Genomic DNA, 25,683 nt, shown 5'->3' on the forward strand with positions numbered 1-25,683 from the left:
AGCATAGCATGTTAAACCAATCTGCCTTCCAAGAGAGCAACTCCGAAGAGAAATAGTGGAGGAACAATGGAGAACCAGAAATACGATTGGAAGAAGATAAAAGGAAATAAGTAGCTAGGCAGGGGGATTAGTGAGTATTTGGTGATTTTAGATATTTTTCCATTGTTGAGGAGCAGGGCTTTTTTTTTTTTTTTTCTATATTAAGAAAATAAAGGATAAAGAGGCTACTGAAGTACATAGTGATTTCCCATCTTGGGCAGGGATATATTCCTCTCTTGCTATAAGTCACCTGAACATTTCTGTAAGTATTTTAATATATCCACATACTCAAAATGAAAAAAGAATTTTAAGATGCCTAATAGCATTTGGATAGTTAACAACCATTTCATTTATATTTTGATAATACACATGTCAAGGACAAAGTACTTCTTAGTTTGTTGCCATACAGACTGTACAATAGGTGAAAAAAACTAATAAAAATTAAAATATGACTAGATAGGTCATAAATAGGACAGAAAGAGAGGACAAGAAAGAGAAAATAAATTAAAATATTATACTATTTTACTATTTGTATGTATGTATGTATGTGCTTCTGACTAGCAAATTTGCTCCATTACAATAGAAACCTTAAACTTCTCAATTCTTTTTTTTATCCTTAGTTCTAATTACATAAACTAATGGCAGGTTATTAAACCTCAATGTTACATGCTGAGAAAAACATAAAAAATATACTTTTAGATTTTAAACACAGTCTATGAAGTTAGAGGAATATTGTGAAATAAGAAGATATACTGGAAAGAAAAAAGAAGAAAGGAAAGGGAAAAAAAGGGTGAATGACTTCGAAATAGAGGTTAAAAATTTACCAAATTCTCTTGGTTCCCAACTGACACCAAGACCAAAGTACATCATTTTACTTTCTTCTGAAGCTGCAGCCACAGAGGTCATTGCCAAATCTGCCTGTGGGGGGTCCAGAGGAATGTAGGAGGAATGACTGAGTACTGGAAGTGATGAACCAGAAAAAAGCATCTTTCTTATTCCTCTGACTAAATTTTTTAAAATGTTTTTAACATGGTTCTCCTAAGCCTGCCTCGCAAGCCACTGCCAGCAAGTGAAAAGAAAGCTAGGAAACCACAAGTTTGGTCTGTAATCCAACAAACAATTTCAGTTAAATGTAATTAAAGCAGTAAAAATGAAAATGAATTAGAAGTTGGTATACAAAACTCTACAATTAACAAAACAAAAACAAAAACAAAAACCCTACAATTACGTCTTTCAAAAGGTTGTAGTCAGGAACTAGATATACTGTATTTTATATTGGGATTTTGCAACACAAGTGAATATGCTAGGGTTTCTCCTGAGTCCTATAATTTTCAGGTTTTTTTCCTCCAAAGGAAAAGTATGTAGTGATATGTGGAAATGAACTTTCCTGACAAAAACACACTGTAAAAGACTCAATATAATAACATACTCTAGATACCCATGGGCGCACAGGGAAATATAGGGACTATTTTTTCACATAGATTCTTACTTTTCTACCATTGGGGAAAAAAAGAATTACGAATATGGAAAAAGCAACTTTATTTTTGAGCTTTAAAATAGTCATTTCAAATTCATCTCAAAATTAAAACAACACATAGAGTATTATATTCCTATGAGACTATGTCATTTGGGCATCAGCCAAGATTATAGTTTCATGGTTATAATCCTAGAACCTAGTAGGTTGCCCAACAGAGATAAGATGTCCTGTAAATATCTGTTGGTTGAATAAATGAATATTTATCACGTAAAAGAATAAGCTCATCTCGCAATAGCTAAACTATGGAACCAACCTAGGTGTCCATCAATAGATGAATGGATAAAGAAAATGTGGTGTGTGTGTGTGTGTATGTGTATGATGGAATATTACTTAGCTTTAATTATGGCATTTGCTGGTAAATGGATGGAGCTGGAGAATATCATGCTAAGTAAAATAAGTCAATTCCAAAAAACCAAAGGTCAAATGTCTTCTCTGATATGTGGGGGGTACTAGGGATGAATAGAGTTACTTTGGATCAGATGGAGGGGTGTGAAGGAAGGGATATAATGAGGATAGGAAGGATAGTAGAATGGAACAGACAATATTACCTTACGTACATATATGACTGAACAACTGATGGGATTCTGTAACATATATAATCAGAAAAATGAGAAATTATACTCCATTTATGTATGATATATCAAAGTGCATAAATGCCTTCTACTGTCATATATAACTAATTAGAACAAATTAAAAAATTAAAAAATAAAAAATAAGTCAGTGAATACTAGAGTGTTAACTTCACATATATACATATTATACACTAAAGTATACTTAGGCCCAAAATAAGAAATATTTGAGAAATAATTAAGAAATGAATAGATGTTGGAAACATAAGAATGAAAGGCAAAAACATAAAAATGGAGAATCATCACTTGAGAAATATCAGCAGTTTTCCATTTTTTAAAGTTTTATTGTAAACAAATGGGATACATGTTGTTTCTCTGTTTGTACATGAAGTAAAGGCATACCATTTGTGTAATCATACATTTACAAAGGGTAATGGTGTTTGATTCATTCTGTTATTTTTTCCTTCCCCCTCACCCCTCCCACCCCTCCTTTCCCTCTATACAGTCCCTCCTTCCTCCATTCTTGCCCCCCTCACACCCCCCATTATGTGTCGTCATCCACTTATCACTGAGATCATTTGTTCTTTAGTTTTCCATTGTTAACGGCACCTTGAAGACTTTCATTCTTAAACTATTGGATTTTTTTTTAATGTATTAAGATTTCTAGTTTCTCCATTTCCTACTCATGTGTTGGGGCATCTTTTCCCCATATTGCATTCTTTTTTTTTTTTTTTTATCTCAGGTCAAATTTAACAGGCAAACTTACAAACTGATCATACTAAATGATGGCAAACTTACAAACTGATCATACTAAATGATAGCAGGCTTCTATAAATTCAGCTGGTAATGACAGGAACCAAATGCTTGGAAGAAGGTTAAGTCACTACAGTTACTCAATTCCCATGAGAAATGCTTAAAGGAAGACTTTATAAAGTATTAATGAAGGATACATGGAAGGAAAGTTAGGAGAGCCTATGTATAAAATACTATCATCCAAACTTCTCATCACCTGGTATTATGGGGAACAATTTGGATGTCACCCTCTAGAGTACCAGGAAGAACACTTAATTATATATCACTTCACTCGAGTTTCTTAACCCCAAAAGGCTCATGGACAGAAATGATTAGTTAATACAAAGATCTATGAATTAAAAATCTTTGCATAAAAACATGCCTTCATAGGCATAGAATTGAATGTAGAAGATATCAGATATATATATATAATCATCTATTCTTAATTCAAACTGGAAAAAAAAAAAACTTTCTTTTTAATTCCCATCATTCTGCAAAAGTGAAAAACAAGAGTGGCTCTCCACAGTAAAAACAGTTTGAGTTGTCAGCACATCACACACCACCAGAACACAAAAGTAAAGTTCAGGCCATTTAGAGCAATCATAGGCCCTTATTCAAAGTCATCAAGGGTGACTGGTGGCCAACAACTTCACCAATATGTCAGCACACACAGCTGCACTGGATGTCCATCATCTGCCTCTCATCACATTATGTATGGTATTGTATGTATACACAGGCCAAAATAAAATCTCAAAACTATTTGACTATAATTAACAGGGTTTATGGTATTTGAAAGTAAATAAGCACTATGACCTAATACCATAAAATATGATGTATAAAAATGATATAAAACCGACTTGGGGGCTCAGTGGTAGTACACTCACCTAGCATGAGTGAGGTCCTGGGTTTGATCCTCAGCACCACAAAAAAATAAAATAAAATAAAGGTACTGTGCCCACCTACAACTAAAAAATAAATAAAAATTGAAAAAATTGAAAAATAAAACCCAATTTGGTATTCTATTTGAATTTCCAATAAAAATAATTTTCCTGGTTTACCTGATGAAACGTTGTGTCAGAGGTTCAGCAAATGAACTATGAGTCTAGTCCCTGCCACTTTGCCATTGTCATGATTTAGGTCCAAATCTGTTCTCCTTCCTATGTTATAACAAAAATACACAGAATTAAAACACAAGCCCCACCACTCAAGTCTAGGGGTCTTGGCAGCAATCAACAAATGTAAAATAGGAGAATTCCAGAACTCTGAAGAGATGACCCAACTGCTAGTGTAAATTTGCTACAGCCTATAAGCTTCATAATATTAGTTAGTCAAAAAATTAATCCTTGATTAAAGGATGCTATAAAATGCAAATTATAGTCACAGGAATAAGATGTGGGTTGGGACCTTGAAATTAACCTTCATTTTTTTTGACCTCACAGTTGATATTTTGCTATAAAGTCTCCAATTTTAATGTTATATTTGTCAATTAATGAAATTGAACTGAGTCAGATTCTATCAATGACTTACATTAGTATATCATTATGTTGCAAAGAAGAATGCCTCAGCTACTGATCTCTTCATTATACCGAATAAAACACTAAGCATCCTTGCTAATTTTAACAGGACAGAAGACCTTAACCCATGTCCCTCCTCCTCTACTTTCTTTTTAACCTGCTTATGGTCCAAGAAACCATCTCCTAGCCTGAGTGATAGGCATTTACTAATGGCCTTTCCAGCAGGGCTGGTTCATGTGCATGGCTGGCTCCAGCTCACTCACAGACTGGGTGGCTCTTTACAGCCTGTTTCTACCTGAGGGTCTTTGTGTTTAGCCAAATTCTTTAGTGACAGGGATCTGCAGAATAAAGAATACTGCATGGGGAAGGAATGCACACACATGTTTTCAGCTGCTTTATATTCTGCCCTGCTGTGACTCAGCTTGCAAGTTCAAAGTTAGAAAGTCATTTTTCATTTCTTGAGGGAAAACATCTCAGTAAAAGTAAGAAAACCTAAGAAAATCCAAAACCTGTATTTTAAGGGAAACATGGAACAAGTTTTCAAAATGATTTCAATTTTTGCTGAGTAAGTGTAAGGATTATAACAAAACATCAAGATGTAGCAATTGAATTTAAAGTTAAAAATTATACACAAGTTGATTCCTTTGGTGAAGTGTATAAATTGGCTGTTTACTGTCACTGTACTTGTCACCCTTCACTGAGCATATATCTAATTTTCTGCTATAATTTTTCCCCAGTAGTTTAAAGGAAAAAAAAATTTCTCAATTTCTTTACACAATTAAGTTTTCAAAGCAATTCATTTTTAGGTGGTAGCCATAAATTTGAATCAATAAATTCGTACTTAGACACTGTCTTCAGAGAAAATCCTATGGCAGTATAATTCTTTGCACCTGAGATGAAATTCTGGCGTAACTGTGACACCATTTTAGTCACTTGTAGAACAGATTTACATTCTTATAAAGTTGGAAAGAGAGAAGGAAAATAAGGAGGAAGATACAAAGTGACTGCTATTTTATTTCAACAGTGATTACATACATGTATATGATATACATATGTATATATAACATTATGAAAATATTTAAAATATGAGTAGATAACAGTGAAATGGTATAACACAAGAACTTTTTCTTCTTACAGGATTCAAAAGTGAAGTTGTTAGAGAAAGTGAAAAATGAATTTTTATGTGCTGAGAGTAATTCTGAAAAATATTTGTGCATACAAACCCTGAATGGGCCTGTTTCTCATGATGTTCCCATGTGGAACTGTCCAACTATGTTAATTTGAGCATCATCAAATCCTGAGGCACCCAAAGAGAGTGGACTGAGAAAAGTTCATGGGCCGGGGCGGGGGGGGGCGGGTTTTGAGCCTGATGAATAATACAGCCTGCTTCAGTCAGAAACAAGCCTGCTAACTATAAGAGCCTAAGTAACATTTGCAAATATCGAATTTGTCTCAATTTATTCTAGAATATCTGAATATATCTAGGCAAATCTAAATGACATGTTTCTTTTCATAAGAATCAATAGGTATTAGTCAAATATACAGGAATGTCAGGTCTGATTCTTTATTTGTTTGGGGTTTTATTGTTTGCTTGTTTGTTTGTTTGTATTTGCCTGTAACTTGCCACATGGTCAACAAAAGTGCTTTTGCAGTTTACTCTTCAGCATAAATATTCTTTCATAAGCCAACTTACTTAAATTGGATCTCAGTTTCAAAAATCAGTATCACATTTTTTAACCGTCCCAGGGCTTTCTGGTGTGATTGGAAAATTCTGCAAAGCTAAGGAAGTGTGCCAACCATAAATTAAAATAACGTCTGAAGGGGCAAAATGTAGCTACATGGTTTATAAGCCTACAAAGAATCTAATGTTGTGAGGTTTATGAGTAGCAAACCCTGGTGACAGTAATTTTCCTTAGCCAGAACTATCAACTGAAATAGCCTATGAGATATCTTGTACACCTTTAGATTTCTCATTAGACTTTGATATTGAGTTTTTAAAATAAAACTTAAGTTCTGAAATATCCCTATGTGCTTAGACCCTCCAAACACACTTCCTTCTAGAATTTCATGCTCATCACAACCAAATGCCTGTGAGTGTCCTGAATACTTCCCCTCACTACAGGAAAATGCATTAACCTCCAGCCACCTGGCAGAGTGTGCCATGTCTGTACCAATTAGGTTTGAGGGTTCAAAACGGCTGTTCCTGGGGTGATTAATGACTGGAAACACCAGCCCTCTGATTTCCTGGGGACAGGTCACCATGGACCCTCTGATATCCCCACCGGTCAAGGAATCCTGCTGAACCAGCATGTTGTGTATCCCCTTCCCATCCCATTTATCAGTCAAAGATACCAAGATGATTTTTTTCAGGTGTGCATCTGAAATCCAAACAACTAAACCTTTGTTTTAATTGACCATGGCTTGTTTTATGACCTCCAAAAATTCATGAGTAGTTTCAAATTCAGAAGCTGAGAATACTTCCACTACGACATTAGGAAGTACTGAAAAATGAATTTAGTACAGGGAGTTTTTAAATTTGTAACTAAAGATAAAACTACTTTATAGTTAGCTTCTCATTGTTCAGGAAACTCCTTTTCAGGGTTTCCTGCCCTCAAAAAGTGAGAAAATAAAATTATTTAATCAGGTTTTCAAGTTGTTGATGTAAAATGGTATAGTTCCATTTTTCATTCAGGCATCAGTGAGCCTGAGCCAAATCACTATTGGGCAGTTATATTCAAAAGAAGCTTTTCAGAACAAAGCTGTAAGAGGTATGAGAGCAAAAGTCCTGTGGATAGATAATTTGAGGGTAATTCCACACTGAATATGTGGCTTTATCTTCTGGTAGGTTCGGTTCAATTGTCCATCTCCGGCCTTCCAGTCCTAGTCATGTCAAATCTATGCTCAGAACAGACTCTTGCTACCCCTTTCTACACCTACCCCAAGACTCTGCTGGTGTGTTACTATAATTTAGGTGTTTTCTGACAGTCTCAGGCCATGGAACAATAATTTACAGTTAAAACTTCAGAACAGCTGTTTAAAAAAACTTATCATGTCAAGGCTGAAAACATGTGTACCAAGGACAGAAAAGACATTTAAAAAAAAAAAAAAAAAAAACTTCTTAAGACAAATATTCCAAAATATCTATATTTGGTGTTTTAACAATATTTACTATATAAGGTATATAAGGACATATAGATATTAAACTAATATAATAGTTTTTAAAAATACTGAATGACATACAAATTCTGGAATCCAAAAGTTAATTTATTGTCAGTATGCTTTGCCCCTGAATTCATCAAAACTAAGTCACTAGTGGGTGGAAGCATAGTTCAGTGGTAGAAAATGTGCTTAGAACACATAAGTCCCTGTGTTCAATACTCAGCACCAAAAAAAAAAAAAATTTTTTTAAAGTCACAAACAGTAAATGCATATAAGAATCTGCTATAAAATTATTACCAAAACCAAAAGAAAAGTATAAGATTGTACTGGCAGATGAAATTTCCAAGACACTTTTAATTTTAGTTCTTACCTTAATATAAAACATTTGCCACGTGTTCATACAGTGCTTTCATAATTTGAATTTGATATAGACTGGTATTTCCACAAATTAAATCATAACCCAAGAAGACTTGAGCATCAGAACAACTGATTCAGATTAAGAGTCTTCAAACCTTGCCTCTTAGGAAAGGACAAGCATAGCAACTTAGAATCCAGATCAAATAAGTGAAACCAACAGAAAATACTAATTATATAAACAAAATACTAATATCTGTGCCTTCCAAAAGCAAAGAGAGATTAGAAAGGATGGACTGTGGAATATAGTAGATGGTTTGGGGCCTACTGGAAGACTCCCTAGGAAAGATACACTCTAAACTGAATTATAAAAGTCAAGAGAACCAATGAAACAGAATAAAGCATTCAAAAACTACTTTTTAAATGAATCTGAACATTCGAGGTAATAATGGCCTTAAGTATAATGTGCCTTATTTTGATATCATGATGCTATTTAAGACTGGAATTTTGTAGTTATGGAAAGTTTTTTATTTCAGTTGATTTCTGTAACTGTTCTAGAAAGTATTTCACCCAGAAGGGAAACAAATCTTTGTCTAGCCTAAAAGTAAATAAAGATAACTAAACAGAGCAAATGGAAAACAACCAATAACTGCAGAATGAAAGTAAGCATTTAAGCACTTAACTGAATGCTATTTTAGTCTTCTTTCCTTAAGAAAGGAATCATGGGAAGAGCTGGAGGAGTTTGGGGGCAGAAATAAGATGGTAAAGAAAAATTACATGCTTATTAATATAAACTGTTCTGCAATACAAAGACAACAAAAACACTTGAAAAGCCTGTGTCAGTCCCACTCCAGGAACTCTAGCTATTGACATGTCCTGACTGAAGAATTTATCTGGAATTCCAACTCTGGAAGCATAATAAGGGACAGATATAGTTTAATACAAAAAGCATCCCAAGTTTCTGAGTAGAACATGCTTTCTCTATACAGCAAATTTCCTGTCTCTAAGAACATTTTTCCTACCTATTCTGATAATAAATATTTCACTGTCCCACTGTTTTTCAAGGAATAGTCTAGCTTATTTCTTATATTTAAAAAGACCCTGTTAGTGCTTTGACTTAGGTATGTACAAAAACCAGTATGTGACCTACTTTCTACCCACAGAGGTTAGCATCACTTTCTAAGGCTCTTTGCTCCTCACTGTATTTTTGGTCTTTTCCATCCCTGCCTGGCTCCATACCACTCTCAGGTTATTCTTCCCAAACACTATCTCTACTGTGTCATCATCTGCCTGGGAATCAAAAAGAGTTCTCTGTTGGAACAAGTCTTGAATATTCATCTTGGCCCCCTATAAACTGATGGGTCTTCAGCTTTATTTGTACCTCTTCCAACATCCTCATTCTAATCAAGCCAATGCCTACTGCTTCCACAAAAATGTTTTCACTCACATATTCACACATTAAACATTTATTGAGCACCAACTGAATGTCAGGACTGGTGCTCAATTCTAGTTCCATGCTTTTGATCATCCCCGTTCCTCTCTGTGTATTCATACCTTACCCATTCTGAAAGGCCCGTTTCAAATACCAAGTCCTTCACAAGCTGCCTATCAAATCCCTATCAGCATTTTGTTTTTACTCTGGATTCACACAGCACTTCTGTAGAATATTTTCAGAGATTCTATTTCAAATAAAATTTGGAAACTCTGGTTTAAACTACATTGAACATGTTTCTCTACTATAAGGATTCTCAGAGCCTTTAATAAATTAATACCAGTTGTAAATTCCTAAAAGGGGTATATGGAATAAGAATTTCATACTTAAGCATGAAAATTTGACAACATAATAACTACTGATATCCCAGGAAAATCTTTTTTGGGATATATCTATCATATGATAAAATGGTATCACATGGTTTGCCACTTAATTACATGCAGGCTCTGTGGTATTATCCTGTTATTCCTCTATCTCTCTTCCTATATATCTTAGTCATTTTCAAATATCCAAAATATTAAGTCCTATTTTCCCTATGACTGAAAGCAGCTTTTTTCGCAACTTTTGGTGCAAGTGTTCTAAAAGGCACTAATTTACCTCCTTACCTTACTAAACAGAAAAACAAATAAATCTTTGATAACTGAAGCTAGGTGAATTTTTTTAAAAAGCCCACGATACCACTTTTGCCAATGACTTCAAGAGAGCACCTCCCTGGGCCTCAGGGTCTTCATGTGAGTAATAAGAACCTCCCAGTTGTAATGATCTATTTTCAGTGTCTCAGTGTTATAATTCCTCAAATGAGTATTCATTATAAATCTTATAAAGGTCAGAGCAAGACAAAGTTTTGTGCTTGAATTTAACTTGTTTTCTTATGATTTGCCTCCTTTATAATAAAACAATCCCTGTTAATTTAGGTATCTTGCCATTTGGATTTACCAAAGGTTTTGTTAGACACAGAATGGAATGACTTTCAGCATTAACAATAACAGCAACACTCCCAATGCTCTTTAATTTATAACGTGCATCCCAGAAATGTGTCAGATGGAGTCCCAGGGGGCACCAGTCACCACAGAGAAAAGAACTTGTTTGATGGGAGGGTGGGTCTGAATCTGTAAAGCCATAGTAAATCTTCTTGTCCAATTATAGTTCCAGTTCTAGTGGACCAACGACTACATAAACATCTCATTTCAGAATTTAGGTATTTCTAAGTTAATAAATCTTTAAAGTTTTTGAGCTTCAGAAGCCCATTTGAAAACAAAACCATCATGATTCTAAGACTCCGGGAATGATGAATGTTGAAACAATCTCTATTCCATTACTTTAATGAATTCTGCAACATAGATATTTTTTCTCAAAAGCAAAACGAATTTTCAAATTTTTAACGATCAATAAAAAGGTACAAATACTGCATCTTGTCCAAGCTCTAATAAGTAAAAAGAGCACTGTTTCTGCTACACATTAGGTGTGTGACTTTGGGCAAGTTAATTTCCCTAAGCCTCAATTTTATCATCCATAAAATGAGGCTGCCTCTTATGGTTGCCATGAGTATTCAAGAAAATAATGAATTAAAAGCACTTGATACATCATTATTGCTATTGCCATGATTGTTTTGTTACTGTGATTGTTATTTGGTGGTATTACTATAACAAGGACACTTAATATTAGGCCTCTCAACATCACTTTGATTGAAAAAGCAAATCTTTCTGAACTGTTATAAATCAACCTACAACAATATTTAGATCCATGTTAGAAAAGCCCAGAAAATCTTTCTCATGTGATCTCCTTTGCCTTTAATAGTTTCCTTTTCTCAATCAATAAGCATCTATCTCCCCTAATTCACATCATCCAAGGAAGCCTCACACTATTAAACAGGGAAAAAAGTAAGGTAAAATCAGATGAAGCCATACTTAAATGGTCAGCTCAATTCTCAACACAGAAATTGGAAGATGAATTAAGGAGTAAAAGGAGAAATATTTTCCTCCCCAGGCAAGAGGCACAAGCTGTACTCCCATAAGTGTATTGACATACAGCCACGTAACTGTGAACAGGCTGAGAACCACTAGACTACATGACCTCCATGGTTCCCACCCCACTCAGTCAGCCTCACAGATGACACTGCTGCTTTCCGCAGTCAAGTGTGAAGAAGAGGATTAGGCTAAATATTATCATATTAAAAAAAAAAAAAAAGCTCAGTGCTATTCAAGAATGAAGTGTAACTCACAGTCCTTAAAAGTACAACTTTAACTCATTAACTTAGATAAACACTTTGCAGTGCGGACTGAGATAACTTGAAGTGATGTTTTGATTAAAAGTTAATTCTAAACATTTGCTACATTCAGATAGTACTTTGTTAGTAATGTAATTTGAATCTGCATCATATTTACAGAGGCAAATTCTACTTATACAGGACTAAGGGGTGTTGAAATAAAAATTTGTTGTGGGTTTTACATGTAGGGTGAAAAATCAAAAGATTTCATTTACTTAACTTTTTCTTCCATTTTAAAAAATGTTGAGTTCTGTTTATCCAAGCAGGCTTCCTATCTATGGGATTAATTTAAATGACTTCAAAAAACAAAAGAAAAATTATTTTATTTATGAAATTGCTCAATTTTTTTCTAAGTCTTCAGCACACTTCCTTTGCTATTACATTTATTAATTATTAACTAATGTAGTCTCCTAAAGCAAACAGTATCCTCTTTTGGACTGGGTCAAACACAACTAACTTATTAACCAACAAAAATGTATTGAACATCATCCATATGTTGTGCTGGACAGTTAGGGGGAGTAAATCTCTTTAGAGTTCCCATTCTCAGTGATTTACAATAATTGGGGTAATCTGGATAATGTAGACTAGAAAGGAAACCAAGCTCAGAAATAAACCGTTCTCCTAATTGTGACTTGAAAAGAAGCATCTTAGAGATGACTAAGAATATTGCACAATCGAAAGCATGGTTTCTGGCCTCCAGAAGCTCGTCTAGTAGAGGGTTATAAATTTCAGATTCTAAATATGAGGACCTTCAGTTTACAGTGTTTTAATTTCTTATGTATACTGTGTAGGTACGTGTAGCAATTTCCACTTTCCCAATTTTCTCATTTACATTCCAAATTGAAAGTGGATATAGATTCATGAGACTTCACATGTACAATACTTCAAACATCTTGAAAGACAATTTAGAAGTCCAAGTATACTTGAGAATGGTAAAGATGAATATTGCATAATGATCAGTAAGTAACTTAAGGGAAATGTTTCCTACTGCTTTTTTCTCTCATTCATATTCAGAAGAAGTTAAGTCTTAACTAATGTGAAAGGTTACTATCACTAGAAGTGATATATATATATATATATATATATAAAATTACAAACATGCACAATTATATACACACACATATATAACGGGATAATTTGCTCTACCTTGGCTGTGAGAGCCAAGGTTCTCTGGTGCCCTGAGAATGGAGAAGTCATCCTCTCAGAGCCCATCCACCCACGAAGTTTTCAAGGTCACACAAATCATATGAAAGGCAAGTTTCTTAAGTTTAAACCAGAGGACTGATTTTTATCATTTATTAGATTAGAAAACTGCCCAACGACCCAGGAGGCTGAGGCAGGAGGATTGCAAGTTCAAAGCCAGCCTCAGCAACTCAGTGAGGCCCTAAGCAATTCAGCAAGACCCTGTCTCTTAATAAAATATAAAAAAGGGCTGGGGATGTGGCTCAGTGGTTAAGTGTTGCTGTGTTCAATTCCCGGTACAAAAAAAAAAAAAAAAAATTCAACAGTTCTCTTGTTTTTATTGCCCACAAAGATAGAAAATTTCAAAAGAACACTAAGTCAGAATACCAAATGTTTAAAAAATCACAAATTAGAAAAAACTTTACATGGATCATTTATAGAGAACAACTGCTAGATATAATAAATTCAATTCTGTCTGCCCTGTCAGAGCAAAGACAACCCCTTCAGAAGTTTTAAAAGAAAAGGCAACAGCACATACTCTCTCAGACATAATAAGTGTATTTGTCATTCACCAGTCTCAACAACTCCTGGCTGACTGGGGCTAGTTCACGCAGACAGCCCAAGAGTTGGGAAAACCTATGTCCAATGGCTCTCACATATTAATGGACTAAATGGAGAACAAAATTTTGTGGACCCCAAGGATGATGCATGGCAAGGAAAAAAGCTGGTCTATATTCTGACTATGTAGATTCCTTCCATTTAGATTAGATCAGGTGTGTTCATGGTGGTATGGCTGTAGACAACTCCTTTCCTTTAAAGAGAGGTCTGTTTGCCCAAAGACTAAAGGGTAAATCAAGAAATCGTTCATGTTCTAGAAAAAGACACACAAGCTGATAAAAGGATCATCTCTCCAACAAACAGTGAAAAGCAGCACAACATTTATAATCACATGCTATTGCTTCCCCTGTCATTCTCTATTTCTCCTCAGCTTCATCAACCATAGCATATTAGGGCATTAGAGAAAAATCCCAAGAAAAGTTTAACTCTTTTGTGTTCCTCAAACTAAAGTCTTTCCAACATCTATTTTCTCCTTGTTAGCAGTTTGAGATTAAATATGTCTGAAATCTATTTTAATAGAGTAACAGTTTTGTTATCTGAGAACTTTCCCTTCTAGAAAAGAAATTTAAACTTAGAGATCTTTTTTAAGGGTCTTCAGTGATGTACAACATTCCCATCCCCCAGCATCAGTAGGCTTACATGTACTCACCTAGAAACCTAGTATATGAAAAGAGCATTTTACCCTAGAAATTTTTGAAGAGAAACAAGTCTCAAAGAAGTGTTACTCTTTGGTTCAAATGCCATCATTCAACCAATCCTTGCTGACCTCACTTTCTAACAAGATTAACAAAAATGAATCCATTCATTCTTTCATCCATTCATTTGTTCAACAAACATTTACTGAATGGCCACTGTGAAGTTCAATGTCATTGAATTACTTTATGGGTAATGGAAATCCTAACTTCAAAACCTGAAACCTGTGAAACTTTGGATAAATTTCTTAAATCTCAAATTTCAGTATTTTGTCTATAAAATACTAATTGTTGTTATGCAACTATTTTTTAAAAGCCAACCTATAGCTAAATCATCTTCCTCACTCAGGAGCTTGTTACGGGTCAAACTCCAGGAAGATTACCTACTGTCCTAGTCAGGATTCTCCAGAGAAATATAAAAAGATGAAAAGAGATTTATTAGAGAAATTAGCACATGCAATTATGAGGGTAAGAAGTCTTATGACAAGTCATCAGCAAACTGGAGATGCTGAGATGCTAGTAGCATGATTCAATTCAAGTTCAAAAGCATTATACCCAGGGAAACTAAAGATGTAACTCTCAGTCCAAATCTGAAAGATAATGGTATAATTCCTGGAGTCTAAATGTCAGAGGCCTAGAGATCTGGTGTCCCAAGGGCAGGAGAAGAAGGGCATTCCAGATTCAGGAGAAAGAGAAAGAATTTGCCTTTTCTCTGCTTTTCTGTTCTATGTGTCCCCAGTCATTTGGGTGATGCTTGACCCCATGGATCTTGCTCACTCAGTCTACCAACTCACAGCTAATGCTCGCCAGAAACACCCTCATACATACACCTAAAAATAATGCTTTTCCAGCTCTCTAGGAATTCCTTTATCCAGTCAAGATGGCACCTTAAATTAACCATCAGAACTGTGATATATATTTTAGAATGATTTTTAGAATAGGGCCTAGCATCTCAGGCAGGTTGCCCTGGAACCTTCCACTGGTCCAACAATAGAATCACTCACTGAGGCACTAAAAGTATTCATTTCTATAGCACACAGATAGGTGTAGGCCTGTATAGTGACTGAGATAAAGAAGGCTCTGAAGGCATCAGTCAAAGCCACTATCCTGATAAACTGTTACACCAGGACTGTAAGACTGCAGAAACTGAGTGTACTATGAAAATAATGCGCTAAAATCCCAGTAACCTTTGAAAACCTTAGCTGGCTGTGAAAAGAACATGGGAGGGATTCTGCTACTCTTGTGTTATTTCCACCAACCCCCAAATGAAAAGGGAGCACACTGAAAGTTTGATTTTTATATGCTTAATGACAGAGTTGATTAACTTGGAAGAGGTGGTTGGTCAAAAGCTGCCCTGGTAAGGTAGGTCAATTCTTTTCATCTTTCACCTAAGGAACCTAAACTAATTCTTCAGATGAATTTCCTATATGAAGTTTTCCTTACCTATAATACTTTATAGCATGTAATTTTTAAACATATGGCACCTTTGCTAGACTGAACTCCATAAGGAAAGGACTATGTCTCATTCATTTTCATGACTTCAGAATTAGTCCATATCTGGCATGTCACAGATGCTTGATTTTTTAGAAAGCCTAGGCAGTCCTGATGAGGAATCCCTGGTATGATATCAGGAATTGCACAGAAAGCAGTCCTTGATCTGTGTTCAGACGCAGCAGCTGATGTGTCCCTTATAAGAGAAACAGGCTGTGAACCAACAAGATTCAATGTCACTTTTTGTCTGGGATGCTCAGGATTCTGAGGAAGTAGTATGGAGAACATCTGCTATTAAGTAGTTCAATGTCACTTTTTGTCTGGGGTGCTCAGGATTCTGAGGAAGTAGTATGTAGAACATCTGCTATTAAGTAGTTCAAATTGCCCAGACAGCAGTTTTATCTCTTTAGAGACATAATGCTCTAAACCATGATGCATAGCTTAAAAAGGGGGTTGGAGGGCATATCTGGAATGGAAAATTTCCATTTGCCCTTAAAGATATACTCTATGCCCTTCACTATCTGCTAGGTGTCCTGGGAAACTGCCATGTATGGATCTCATTAACAAGTTTCTGTGCCCTCTAGCTTCCTGTTGGACTCACTCAACAGGAAGCACCAGCAGGCAATCAAAGGGAGAGAAGAGATAGAAGTAGAAATGTTTATTCCTCATCTCTCTTTCTGCCAGGTCATAAATGGGCAGTATCCCTCAACAAAGGCCATGGCTCTTGTTAGGAAGCCCCTTCCTCTCTGGTTTCCGGTAATCACACTTTCCCTTTCTGGTGAGGGTGAAAACAGGACAGCACCAGCTTTCCCACAATTGTTATCTCAAGGAGTTGCATCACCTTCAGTGGGTTTTGCTTTGCCCTCATCTTTGTGAGTAGTCCATTACTCAGCTCTCCTCAATTATTCCACTTGAGGGTCCTCTGTTTTCTATGGGGACCCTGACTTACACACATTCAAAACTGAAATGCCTGAATTCTAAAGGTCTAAATAAGTGATTCAACCTTCTTCAACAAGCATAAATGACAAATGATTACCTGTAGTTTGACTATTTATGTGTCCACTCTTCACTATTCACATCTATAAATGTGCATATTAGCCACACACACACAAACTAAACACTTGAAAATGCAGAAAACATTATTATTTATCTTAAAAAAAATGAAGAATTATTTCTCCCCAACAAATTTATCTTCTCCTGTCATTCTGCTTAAGATTAAATTATGTAAAACACCTAAAAACACTGACCAAATATTAATGGGATGAAATCCAAAAAAGTATGCTGGACAAGAGTAGACATAACACTAAAACTTTTTAATTTGCCACTGATAATCTATAGGTAATATCAACAAAAAAAAATGCACAAGGATCTCTTATTAGTTCCAAAATGTTCCTCCTACAATAAATGCAGTAAGAGAAAACTCAGTTCAAAGTTGTTTTCATGCATTGAAAAACATACAAGCTGAGTAAAAAAAATAAATAAATGTAACAAATTGTTAAAAGGTGTATTAGGGATGACTCCTAACTTAAAAAAAAAAATTATAAATTTGCAACAAAGATGCTATTTTAGGGACAATACAATTTGCGTTTCATTCAACTGAAGTAATTTAGCATTTGAGAACACTTAGAAATGCCTATCATTCCTAATATGTAAAAGGTGGTTGTCATGGAAATAAGTAAAAAAGTTCAAGCACCTTTCAGAACACAATGATAACTTCTCTACTAAAAATAAAGAACTTGGTTCATTAAGGGGAATAGATCTGCCTTTGAAAAGTCAAAGTTAAACTGAGCAATACTCACGACACACGTGGCTCTTCTTGGAACTAACAAAGCACAATTAACCAGGAGGTCAGAGTTCATGTTACAAGTAAGTATGGAAGATTCAGCCATCACTTCTCACAGTAATCTGGTTACAAAGCCATGAGTAACCATAGAGGGTTTGGTGAACCTTTAACTAGGAGCTGGATGATACCTTGCTAAAAACACCATTTTTCAAAGCTCATGTTGACATCAGTATCAGATGATATTTTTTGAACAAAGCTAGAAGGAGATTCACTAGATCTCACGAACCTAACCTCCCCTGAAGAAAGGGGGTTAATGAGGAAGCCATACCTCCATGGTTCCTCCCATTGTTGAGCCCTCCAGTTAAAGCCCAACTTCCTATACCCCAAAAGGGAAGGTTGCTAGGTGAACTTAACTGTCGGAAACATGACAGAAAAAAAGATATCAGCTCTGTAAATCCAAAATATGAGTCATGTATCTACTTATTGTATAAGAGTAATTTTTTAAATGGATGCCATCTCATGGAGACTTCACATAATATTGTCTGAATAACTGCTCCCCAGTACTCTGAACCCCATTACTGCCCTCTGTGCATTCTGGTCATGCTGCCCTGTGCCCCGTGCTCAGATCCAGTGCTCAGAAGAGTCTTCTCCATAGCAGGAAGTCAAGTATTTGTTGAATGAATGACTGTAAGATCTTCTATTCATTGAACAAATTTTATTTGAGCCTTATTATGTGCAAATCAATATCTGCGCTATGGATTACTATGGAAAGATGAGTCGCCATGGCTATCTTTTAGGGGCTAACCCAGCTAGAAGGGAAAGATATTCATAAATTATGCCAATGCAGGTCAGACTTTGGAAAGTGTTACAAGACAGAAACTCAGTGCTTAAAAACAATATGGTACAACTCATCAACAGAAAAGCAAACAACCCAATTTAAAAATGAGTAGAAGGCTTGAATAGATATTTCTCCAAAGAAGATAAACAAATGGTCAATAAGCACATGAAAAGATCCTTGATATCATTAATCACCAGGGACATGCATATTAGAAAAAAAGAAAATGAATGTTATTGAGGCCATGGAGAAATTAGAGCCCTTGTGCAATCCTGGTAGGAAAGTAAGATGGTACAGTTGCTGTGAAAAACAGCATGAGAGTCCCTCAAAAATTAAACATAGAATTACCATATGATCCAGCAATTCCACATCTGGGAATGTACCCAAAAGAATTGAAAGTAGGAAATTGAACAGACGTTTATCCATACATGTTAATAGCAGATTATTCACAACATGTAAGTGTCCACTGACAGATGAATGGATAAACAAAATGTGGGATATACATGGAATAAGATATGATTCAGGCTTTAAAATAATGAAATTCTGACACTTCTACAACAGAAATGAACTGTGAGGACATTACACTAGATGAAATATGCAGAAAAGAATAAAAATTTATGTGAGGTTCTTAAAGTAGTCAAATTCATAGAGACAGAAAGTAGAAGGGTGACTGACAGGGACTGGAGGAGAAGAGGGTAGCAAATCAGGACTCAATGAACACAGCTGCAGTTTGGAAAGAAGTTCTGTGGATGATGATGGCTACATGACAATCTGAATGTATCCAATGCCACTAAACTGTATGCTTAAAGAGGTTAAAATGGCAAATTTTATGTTGTGTATATTATGCCACAAGAAATCAAAACTTTATTTTTATGTCTTTTGTCTTCTGCTCCAGGCCTTGTGGGAAGTCTTGATGTGGAAGAAGTCTTAACCTGGCTGAGAAGGCTGGAGAGGGCTGGACAAACAGGTTGGGAGTGGGGGAGATAGATGGTGCCAACAAAGACACAGGGCAATTAATTTGAGGTTGCAGAAAGTGGAATTCAGTGCAGAATTACATGACGAATCTGAGGACTAGAGACTGGATGAGACTGACAGCCCTGCTGGGCATATTTCAAAGGACTTTCAAAGTCAGGTGAGAACATTTGTACACAGAGGGAGGGAAGACATGAAGAAGTTTGAACCCTAAAAATATGTCATTGTCAGCACCAAGTAGACTAGACTAGGGTAGGGAATGAGTAGGAAGCCAAGCAAGAATTTGTGGACAGAGTTCAGACAGGAATATAAGGAAGGAAAAGGCCTCAACAGCATAATGCTGTAACACAGTGTTTTTCAGTCTTGAGTATTGTATAGGCCACTTGTGAATGATTTATAAAGTTAAATTATTATTATTATGGTAATGTTACTAAAATGTGTACAACATTCCTTATACCTTTAGCTCTATTGAAACTAAAAATGAAATGAAGTTACAGACTTAGACAATCGTGTTCTAAACCCTGTCCTCCTTCTGGCTTTTTGACACTTCTTAGAACTTCAGACCTCCTTCCCACAAACTAATAATTGCTCAAATTGTAGCATATGGAGCAAATAGATCTGGTACTATAGTATGAATATGTCTCCCAAAGTTCATGTATTGATGTGTTGAAAACTTAACACTCAATGCAATAGTGTTGGGAAATGGGATGTTTATTTGGTAATCGGGTTGGTCTCTCGGTCTCTCTCTCTCTCTCTCTCTCTCTCTCTCTCTCTCTCTCTCTCTCTCTCTCTCTCTCTCTCTCTTTCTCTTAATTCATACTCTGGGGATCACATGCTCCTCTGGCTCACACCATAATTTATAGAAGAGTAAAGACTGGCAGGTTGGTGACACATGTGTTGGTGACAAAGGCAACCTGGGCCAGGCATCATGGCCCCCAGACATGTTCACCAACTGTTTTAGTCAGCTTTTCACCACTGTGACTTAAAGGTTTGACCAGCACAACTGTAGAGGAGGAAAAGTTTATTTGGGGGCTCACCATTTCAGAGGTCTCAATGCACAGACAGCAGGTTCCATTTCTCAGGGCTTGAAGTGAGGCAGGACATCATGGTGGAAGAGTGTGGCAGAGGGAAGCAACTCACACAATGATCAGAAAGTAGAGAAAGACTCCACTCACCAGATACAAATACATACCCCATAGCTACACCTCCAGTGAACTACATCCTCCAGCCACACCCCACCTGCCTCCAGTTACCATTCAGTAACATCAGGGATTAATTCACTAATTAGGTTAATGCTATAACCAATCATTTCTCCTCCAAACCTTCTTGCATTGTCTAACACATGAGCTTTTGGGGGATACCACATCTAAACCATAACACCAACAAAAAGCTGGAAAACTAATTTTCTGAGCTAATGACTCAGAAAAATCCAAAGTTGTACCTTAAATTGAAAGTATCATCCAGGACCCTCCACAAATTCTCTGCAATGCATTGAAGTGGGACTCAGAAGACTTGGTTTTCCCCAGAGAGGACAGAGGGTCAGCATACCTCAGGATCTCCACTAGTGCTCTTAGCAAAGCTGACTCTTCACCCTAACACACGGTGCAGAGATGGGCAACATCCTGGCTGCTCACAGCCTCACATTCTGACCTGTCCAGCAGCATGGTACACTTGCCCCAATCTCTTTAATGCTTTTCAAGAATTTCTCAAGACAGTTTACCATATTTATGGCTCCCTAAACATTGGCTTTCTCCCCTCATTTTCAAAAAGAATTTCTTCAGGAACACCAATTAGATTTTGCCCACTCCAGAATCCTATGAATCACTTGTTTTATTTATTTTTCAAAATATTGGCTCTTTTTATCTTATACTTAAAAGCCAATTTTGAGAGGTTGTTTTCAAAAAGCTTGGACAAAAAATATTAAGCTGGAATATTGCTACTTTTTTTTTTTCCCCCTGAAATAGTCTCTAAGAGAAATCTCCAGAGCCAACCTGATTTTTGAGGTCTGAGCCATGCATCTTGTTGGAATCCCTCCAGAGACCTCAAAAAGATGCAGGACCAAACATTCCACATAGCCTGTGGAAAACCATCAGTACTGCTACTTGGAACACTGGTTGTACAGCACAAGTACGAGGAAACATGCATCACAGCTCACATATTCTGAAATCTCAGTACGTTTGGGCAGAATGGCTAAATTTAATCAATGACAATTAGTGTCAGGTAGGCTATCCATGATCCTCAGTGATTTTGCTTGTCTTCTTCAACAAGCACTCAACTGGCATAAGTAATTCCTCAATTCTTAGATCTTCTCAGTGGAGGATCAACATTAACAAACTCTGGTACCTGAATGAGACTTTGGGGAAGTGGCAAGGTTGCTGACTCCATTAATGGGTTCCCTGAAACCCAGTCTGACAAGCAGGAGTTTTACTACTGGGAAAATGCAGAAGCAGTTGCTGTGACTGCTAGAACTATACCGTCAGGAAATTGGAGGAGTTTAGCTTCTTCTTGATGCTTCCTAGCCACAAGAAAAAGCAGAAAAATTTACAAAGCTTTCAAACACAATGACAAATAGAAGAAACATTATCCTTTAGAAAGGATGAAATTCACGTATGAACATAATCCTACCAACCTCTGGTAGCCTTCATTATGTATCTGAAGAATTCTCATACTAGGATGAAATAAATTAGATTTTGATAGAAATAACTGGAAGAACAAAGCTATAATGCCATGATGAAAAGTAACAAAGGGGAACTTTATAAGTTCATCAAGAAGTAAAAAAAAAATTAGATTTTCAAATCAGACTCCATCTAGAAGTTCAAAGAATGTTTATCAAATGAGAAACCTGATCTTAAGTGGAGATGGGGGAATATTAAACCTATCAGGATCAACAGAAAGGCATTCCTTTAATTCAGTAATGAATTTCTTATGTTTGAAGAGGTTTAAATAATGTTTATAAAAATAGCAAATAAAATTTCACTCCATCATTCCTCCCTCTTTGAAGTAATATGGTAGAGTACCAAATTCTATTCACTCTTTCATTAACTCGTAAGACAGACACTTAGGAGCACCCACAATATGCCAGCATTATGTTATCCAAGAGGACATAAAAATGAAGTCAGAGTCTGTCTCTACCTTCTGATCATAAAATTAATATTAATACAAAATCAAAACCAGCAGATGTGGGCTGAAGTGATTGCATCCAAGAGTACAAGAAAGTGCCAAAAATCACAAATTGCAGGTAAGAAGAAAGTTACTATGGAAGAAAATACATAAGGAAGAAATCACCAACAAAAAAATTGAAAATGCCTAATTAGGGCTTTGGCTATTCATTCAAGAATACTGTATTTATTAGAAACAGTGATAAATGATCAGCACAAAAACACTGTGACATTAACTAAATTTGCAATTTAGCAAGTATTAACTATGTTGTTTTGGCATAAAACAAAATGTATGGATACATTTCCACTGTTTTAGTGTTTATACTGTTCCTTTATTCCACTCTTTAAAAAATGAGGAATCTATTAACGTTTATTATCAAGTCATAATATGAAGGAACAATGCAAATTTACCAATATTCTACTAGGAAATTTGATCCATCTATCAATCAGCCTCAGCAGAAATGAATATCTATTCCTTAGATCAACACTGCTATGCAACAAGTCTCCCTAAATTCTTTGTAATTATAAAATAGGAATGTTGCATTAAGATCTTTAATGCAATAATACTCAGATTGTTGTAGATATAACGATACTCAGCTTGTTCTAAAAAATAAAATTCTAAAATCTTGCTATATTTTACTGCTTCCTATTCAGAAATTGTATTAAAAGTCAATGGGTTCTTCAAAAAGTAAGAGTTGCCATATGGCCCAACAATACCATCCATAGGTATATACTGAAGAGAATTCAAAGTATGTCTACCTAAAAACTTGTATGCAAATGATTACAGCACTATTGTTCACAATAGTCAAAAAGTGGAAACAATTCAAATCTCAGTTAAGTGATGAATGACTAAGAATGTGGCATATCCATATAATAGAATATTCTTTGGCCATGAAAAGGAATGTGGTGTCTTATGTATCATGTATACATACCTTATGTATATGAAAGTTCTAAATGGCATATATGTATATATATATCATATACATATATTATGTACATGAAAGGTCTAAATGGTGCAAATCCACATAGACAGAAGGATTAGTTATGATGGGATGAGGAGTGACTGTTAGTAGGTGTAGTATTTCTTTGGGGGCTAAGAAAAATATTCTAGTATTTGAAAGATGTGCAGCTCTGTGAATATACAAAAAACTACTAAAGAATACACTTTAAAGGATAAACCTCATGGTTAAGCATTATATCTTAATGCACAAAGTTGTTAAAAAAATGACTTTTGGGGGCAAGAATGGAGAAAGGACTGTATAGAGGGAAAAGAGGAGTGGGAGAGGTGGGGGGGAAGGAAAAAAAATAATGGAATGAATCAAACAACATTACCCTATGTAAATTTATGATTACACAAATGGTATGCCTTTACTCCATGTACAGAGAAACAACATGTATCCCATTTGTTTACAATAAAATAAAATAAAATAAATATTCATCTAAAAAAATGACTTTTCACACGTTTTCCAAAATTTCTTTCTTATTTCCTCATATACAATAAATAAACATCATGACAGGAATCAACATAAGTTCTGTGTCATTGTGTGCAACAATGTAACATTATGATTATGGAATTTTCCAGACATAAACTGCTGCAAGTTTATTTCAAAGTTCGAATGCTATAATGGGAACAAAATTCAGTGTATTTGTGTACTGCTATGGCAGTAAAAGTTAAATCATAATTCTGAAATTTTTTCTAAGTATTCAGTACCTCTAAGATCAAAAATTATCGCAAAATAGTGAAATAAACTTCTAGGCTTAAGCCTAGAAGTCTAAGTATGTCCTCCTGCGCCATCACTCCGCACCACCTCCACTGACACCATACCCACCCCACTAAGGGAAACAGAAAAATGGCCAATCCCCAGCCAGCCCAGCAATAGAAAAGAGAGAAGAAGGGGCCTAAATGTATGCCTTAACAAGTAGAAATCAAGAGCAACACACTGTTGTCCCCAGCTCCAGTTAATCAGATTAGCTGCCCCAAATCCCATGGGGAACTTGAGAGAGAGAACAGAACACTGGGTATTTATGATGTTATAAGAGTTTTAACTGAATATAAGTGAGTGGATTTATTTCTTGATTATAAACCTTACAATAAGATTTCTTCTAGTCACAAATAACTTCTGGCATGTTTTAGTAAAATTAATGCAGTTATAGTCTAAATGAAATATGACTGATAAAAGACTAAAATATACAATACAACCCACCAGTTTAATTCAAGGTTATTTATTTAGCTTAGAGTGAAATTTTATTTATTTGGAATAAGAAAACTGAAAATTAGTCTTATAAATTGTCAATATCTACATTCTAAATCTTAGTGACTCTTTTTATGTAAAGTAGACCTTAAACTAAGAGTAATGATTAAGAAAATCAATCATCTGGTGCATTACTGGCTTCTCTAGTGAAAACACATACTAGATTGTTGGTATGAAAACAAAAGACTTCATTAAGGAGTTATGCATTCCCCTTGGAATTCTCCCATTTATGTGCTTAACAAACTCTCTTTCAACATACAGAATAGGAGTGAACTTCCACTTAAACCCTATCTAAATGGTGAGAGGGCTTTCTTTATACAATAGATCTAAATAAATAATTGGGAACCAGGGCCTCTGCTACAAATTTTCACTCATCTAATCCTAGATTAGTCAATGTAAAAATTTCTCACTTGTGTCAATCTGATTCTTTTGTATAGACTGGATCATGTTTCAAACCAGGACTTAACATGATTACTCTGAGAAAAATCTGTGTGCTATAAAGATTAGAATATAATTTCAAAAGGACTTAGTTCACTCATTTTAAACCCCAGGATGGTTATTATTTTTTCTGAACAAAGTTGGTGAAAATTCATTTTTCACAAATTGCTGAAAATGTGATAATCTAAAGTCAAAGCACTACAAGTTTGGTTACAGATGCCAGAACTAACTTTATTACCTTATTCTTTATCTCAAGTGACACTCCAGAGTATTTTTGCCTCTGTAACAGAAACAGCTTCCTAATCACATATATTAATTTTTAGGTCATCATATCTAGTAGGAGTTCTGCTCAGCTGGGAACCATTCCTCTTTCTACTCAGATTGCCTGGTTTTAGCATTACTTAAGGATACAAAAATATTATTTAATCAGTCATTCAGGTGCCTGCTCTCCTGCCTTCCATTAACACCTTCTAATACAGGGTACGCATTATAAAGGTTATATTCTTGGACTAGTTAGGATGTCTTTGCAAAAACTATTAG

At 35.5% G+C, this 25,683-nt stretch overlaps 1 protein-coding gene across 7 annotated transcripts in view; it reads right to left on the bottom strand.

The window, feature by feature from the left end:
• FSIP1 (fibrous sheath interacting protein 1) overlaps nucleotides 1-25,683 on the bottom strand; it is a 226,089-nt gene that overhangs the window by 31,912 nt on the left and 168,494 nt on the right. The window contains exon 11 of one of the 7 annotated variants that reach the window (XM_079125957.1): nucleotides 20,216-21,810. The exons of the other annotated variants lie outside the window; for them this stretch is intronic. Coding sequence (XP_078982083.1) covers nucleotides 21,790-21,810 — 21 coding nt within the window. The 3' untranslated portion in view covers nucleotides 20,216-21,789. Of the gene's footprint in view, nucleotides 1-20,215; nucleotides 21,811-25,683 lie in introns of those variants that run through there. 7 annotated transcript variants of the gene reach the window in all.

Source organism: Sciurus vulgaris, assembly GCF_902686455.1.
Source record: "Sciurus vulgaris genome assembly, chromosome: 2".
NCBI classification, from domain to species: Eukaryota; Metazoa; Chordata; class Mammalia; order Rodentia; family Sciuridae; genus Sciurus; species Sciurus vulgaris.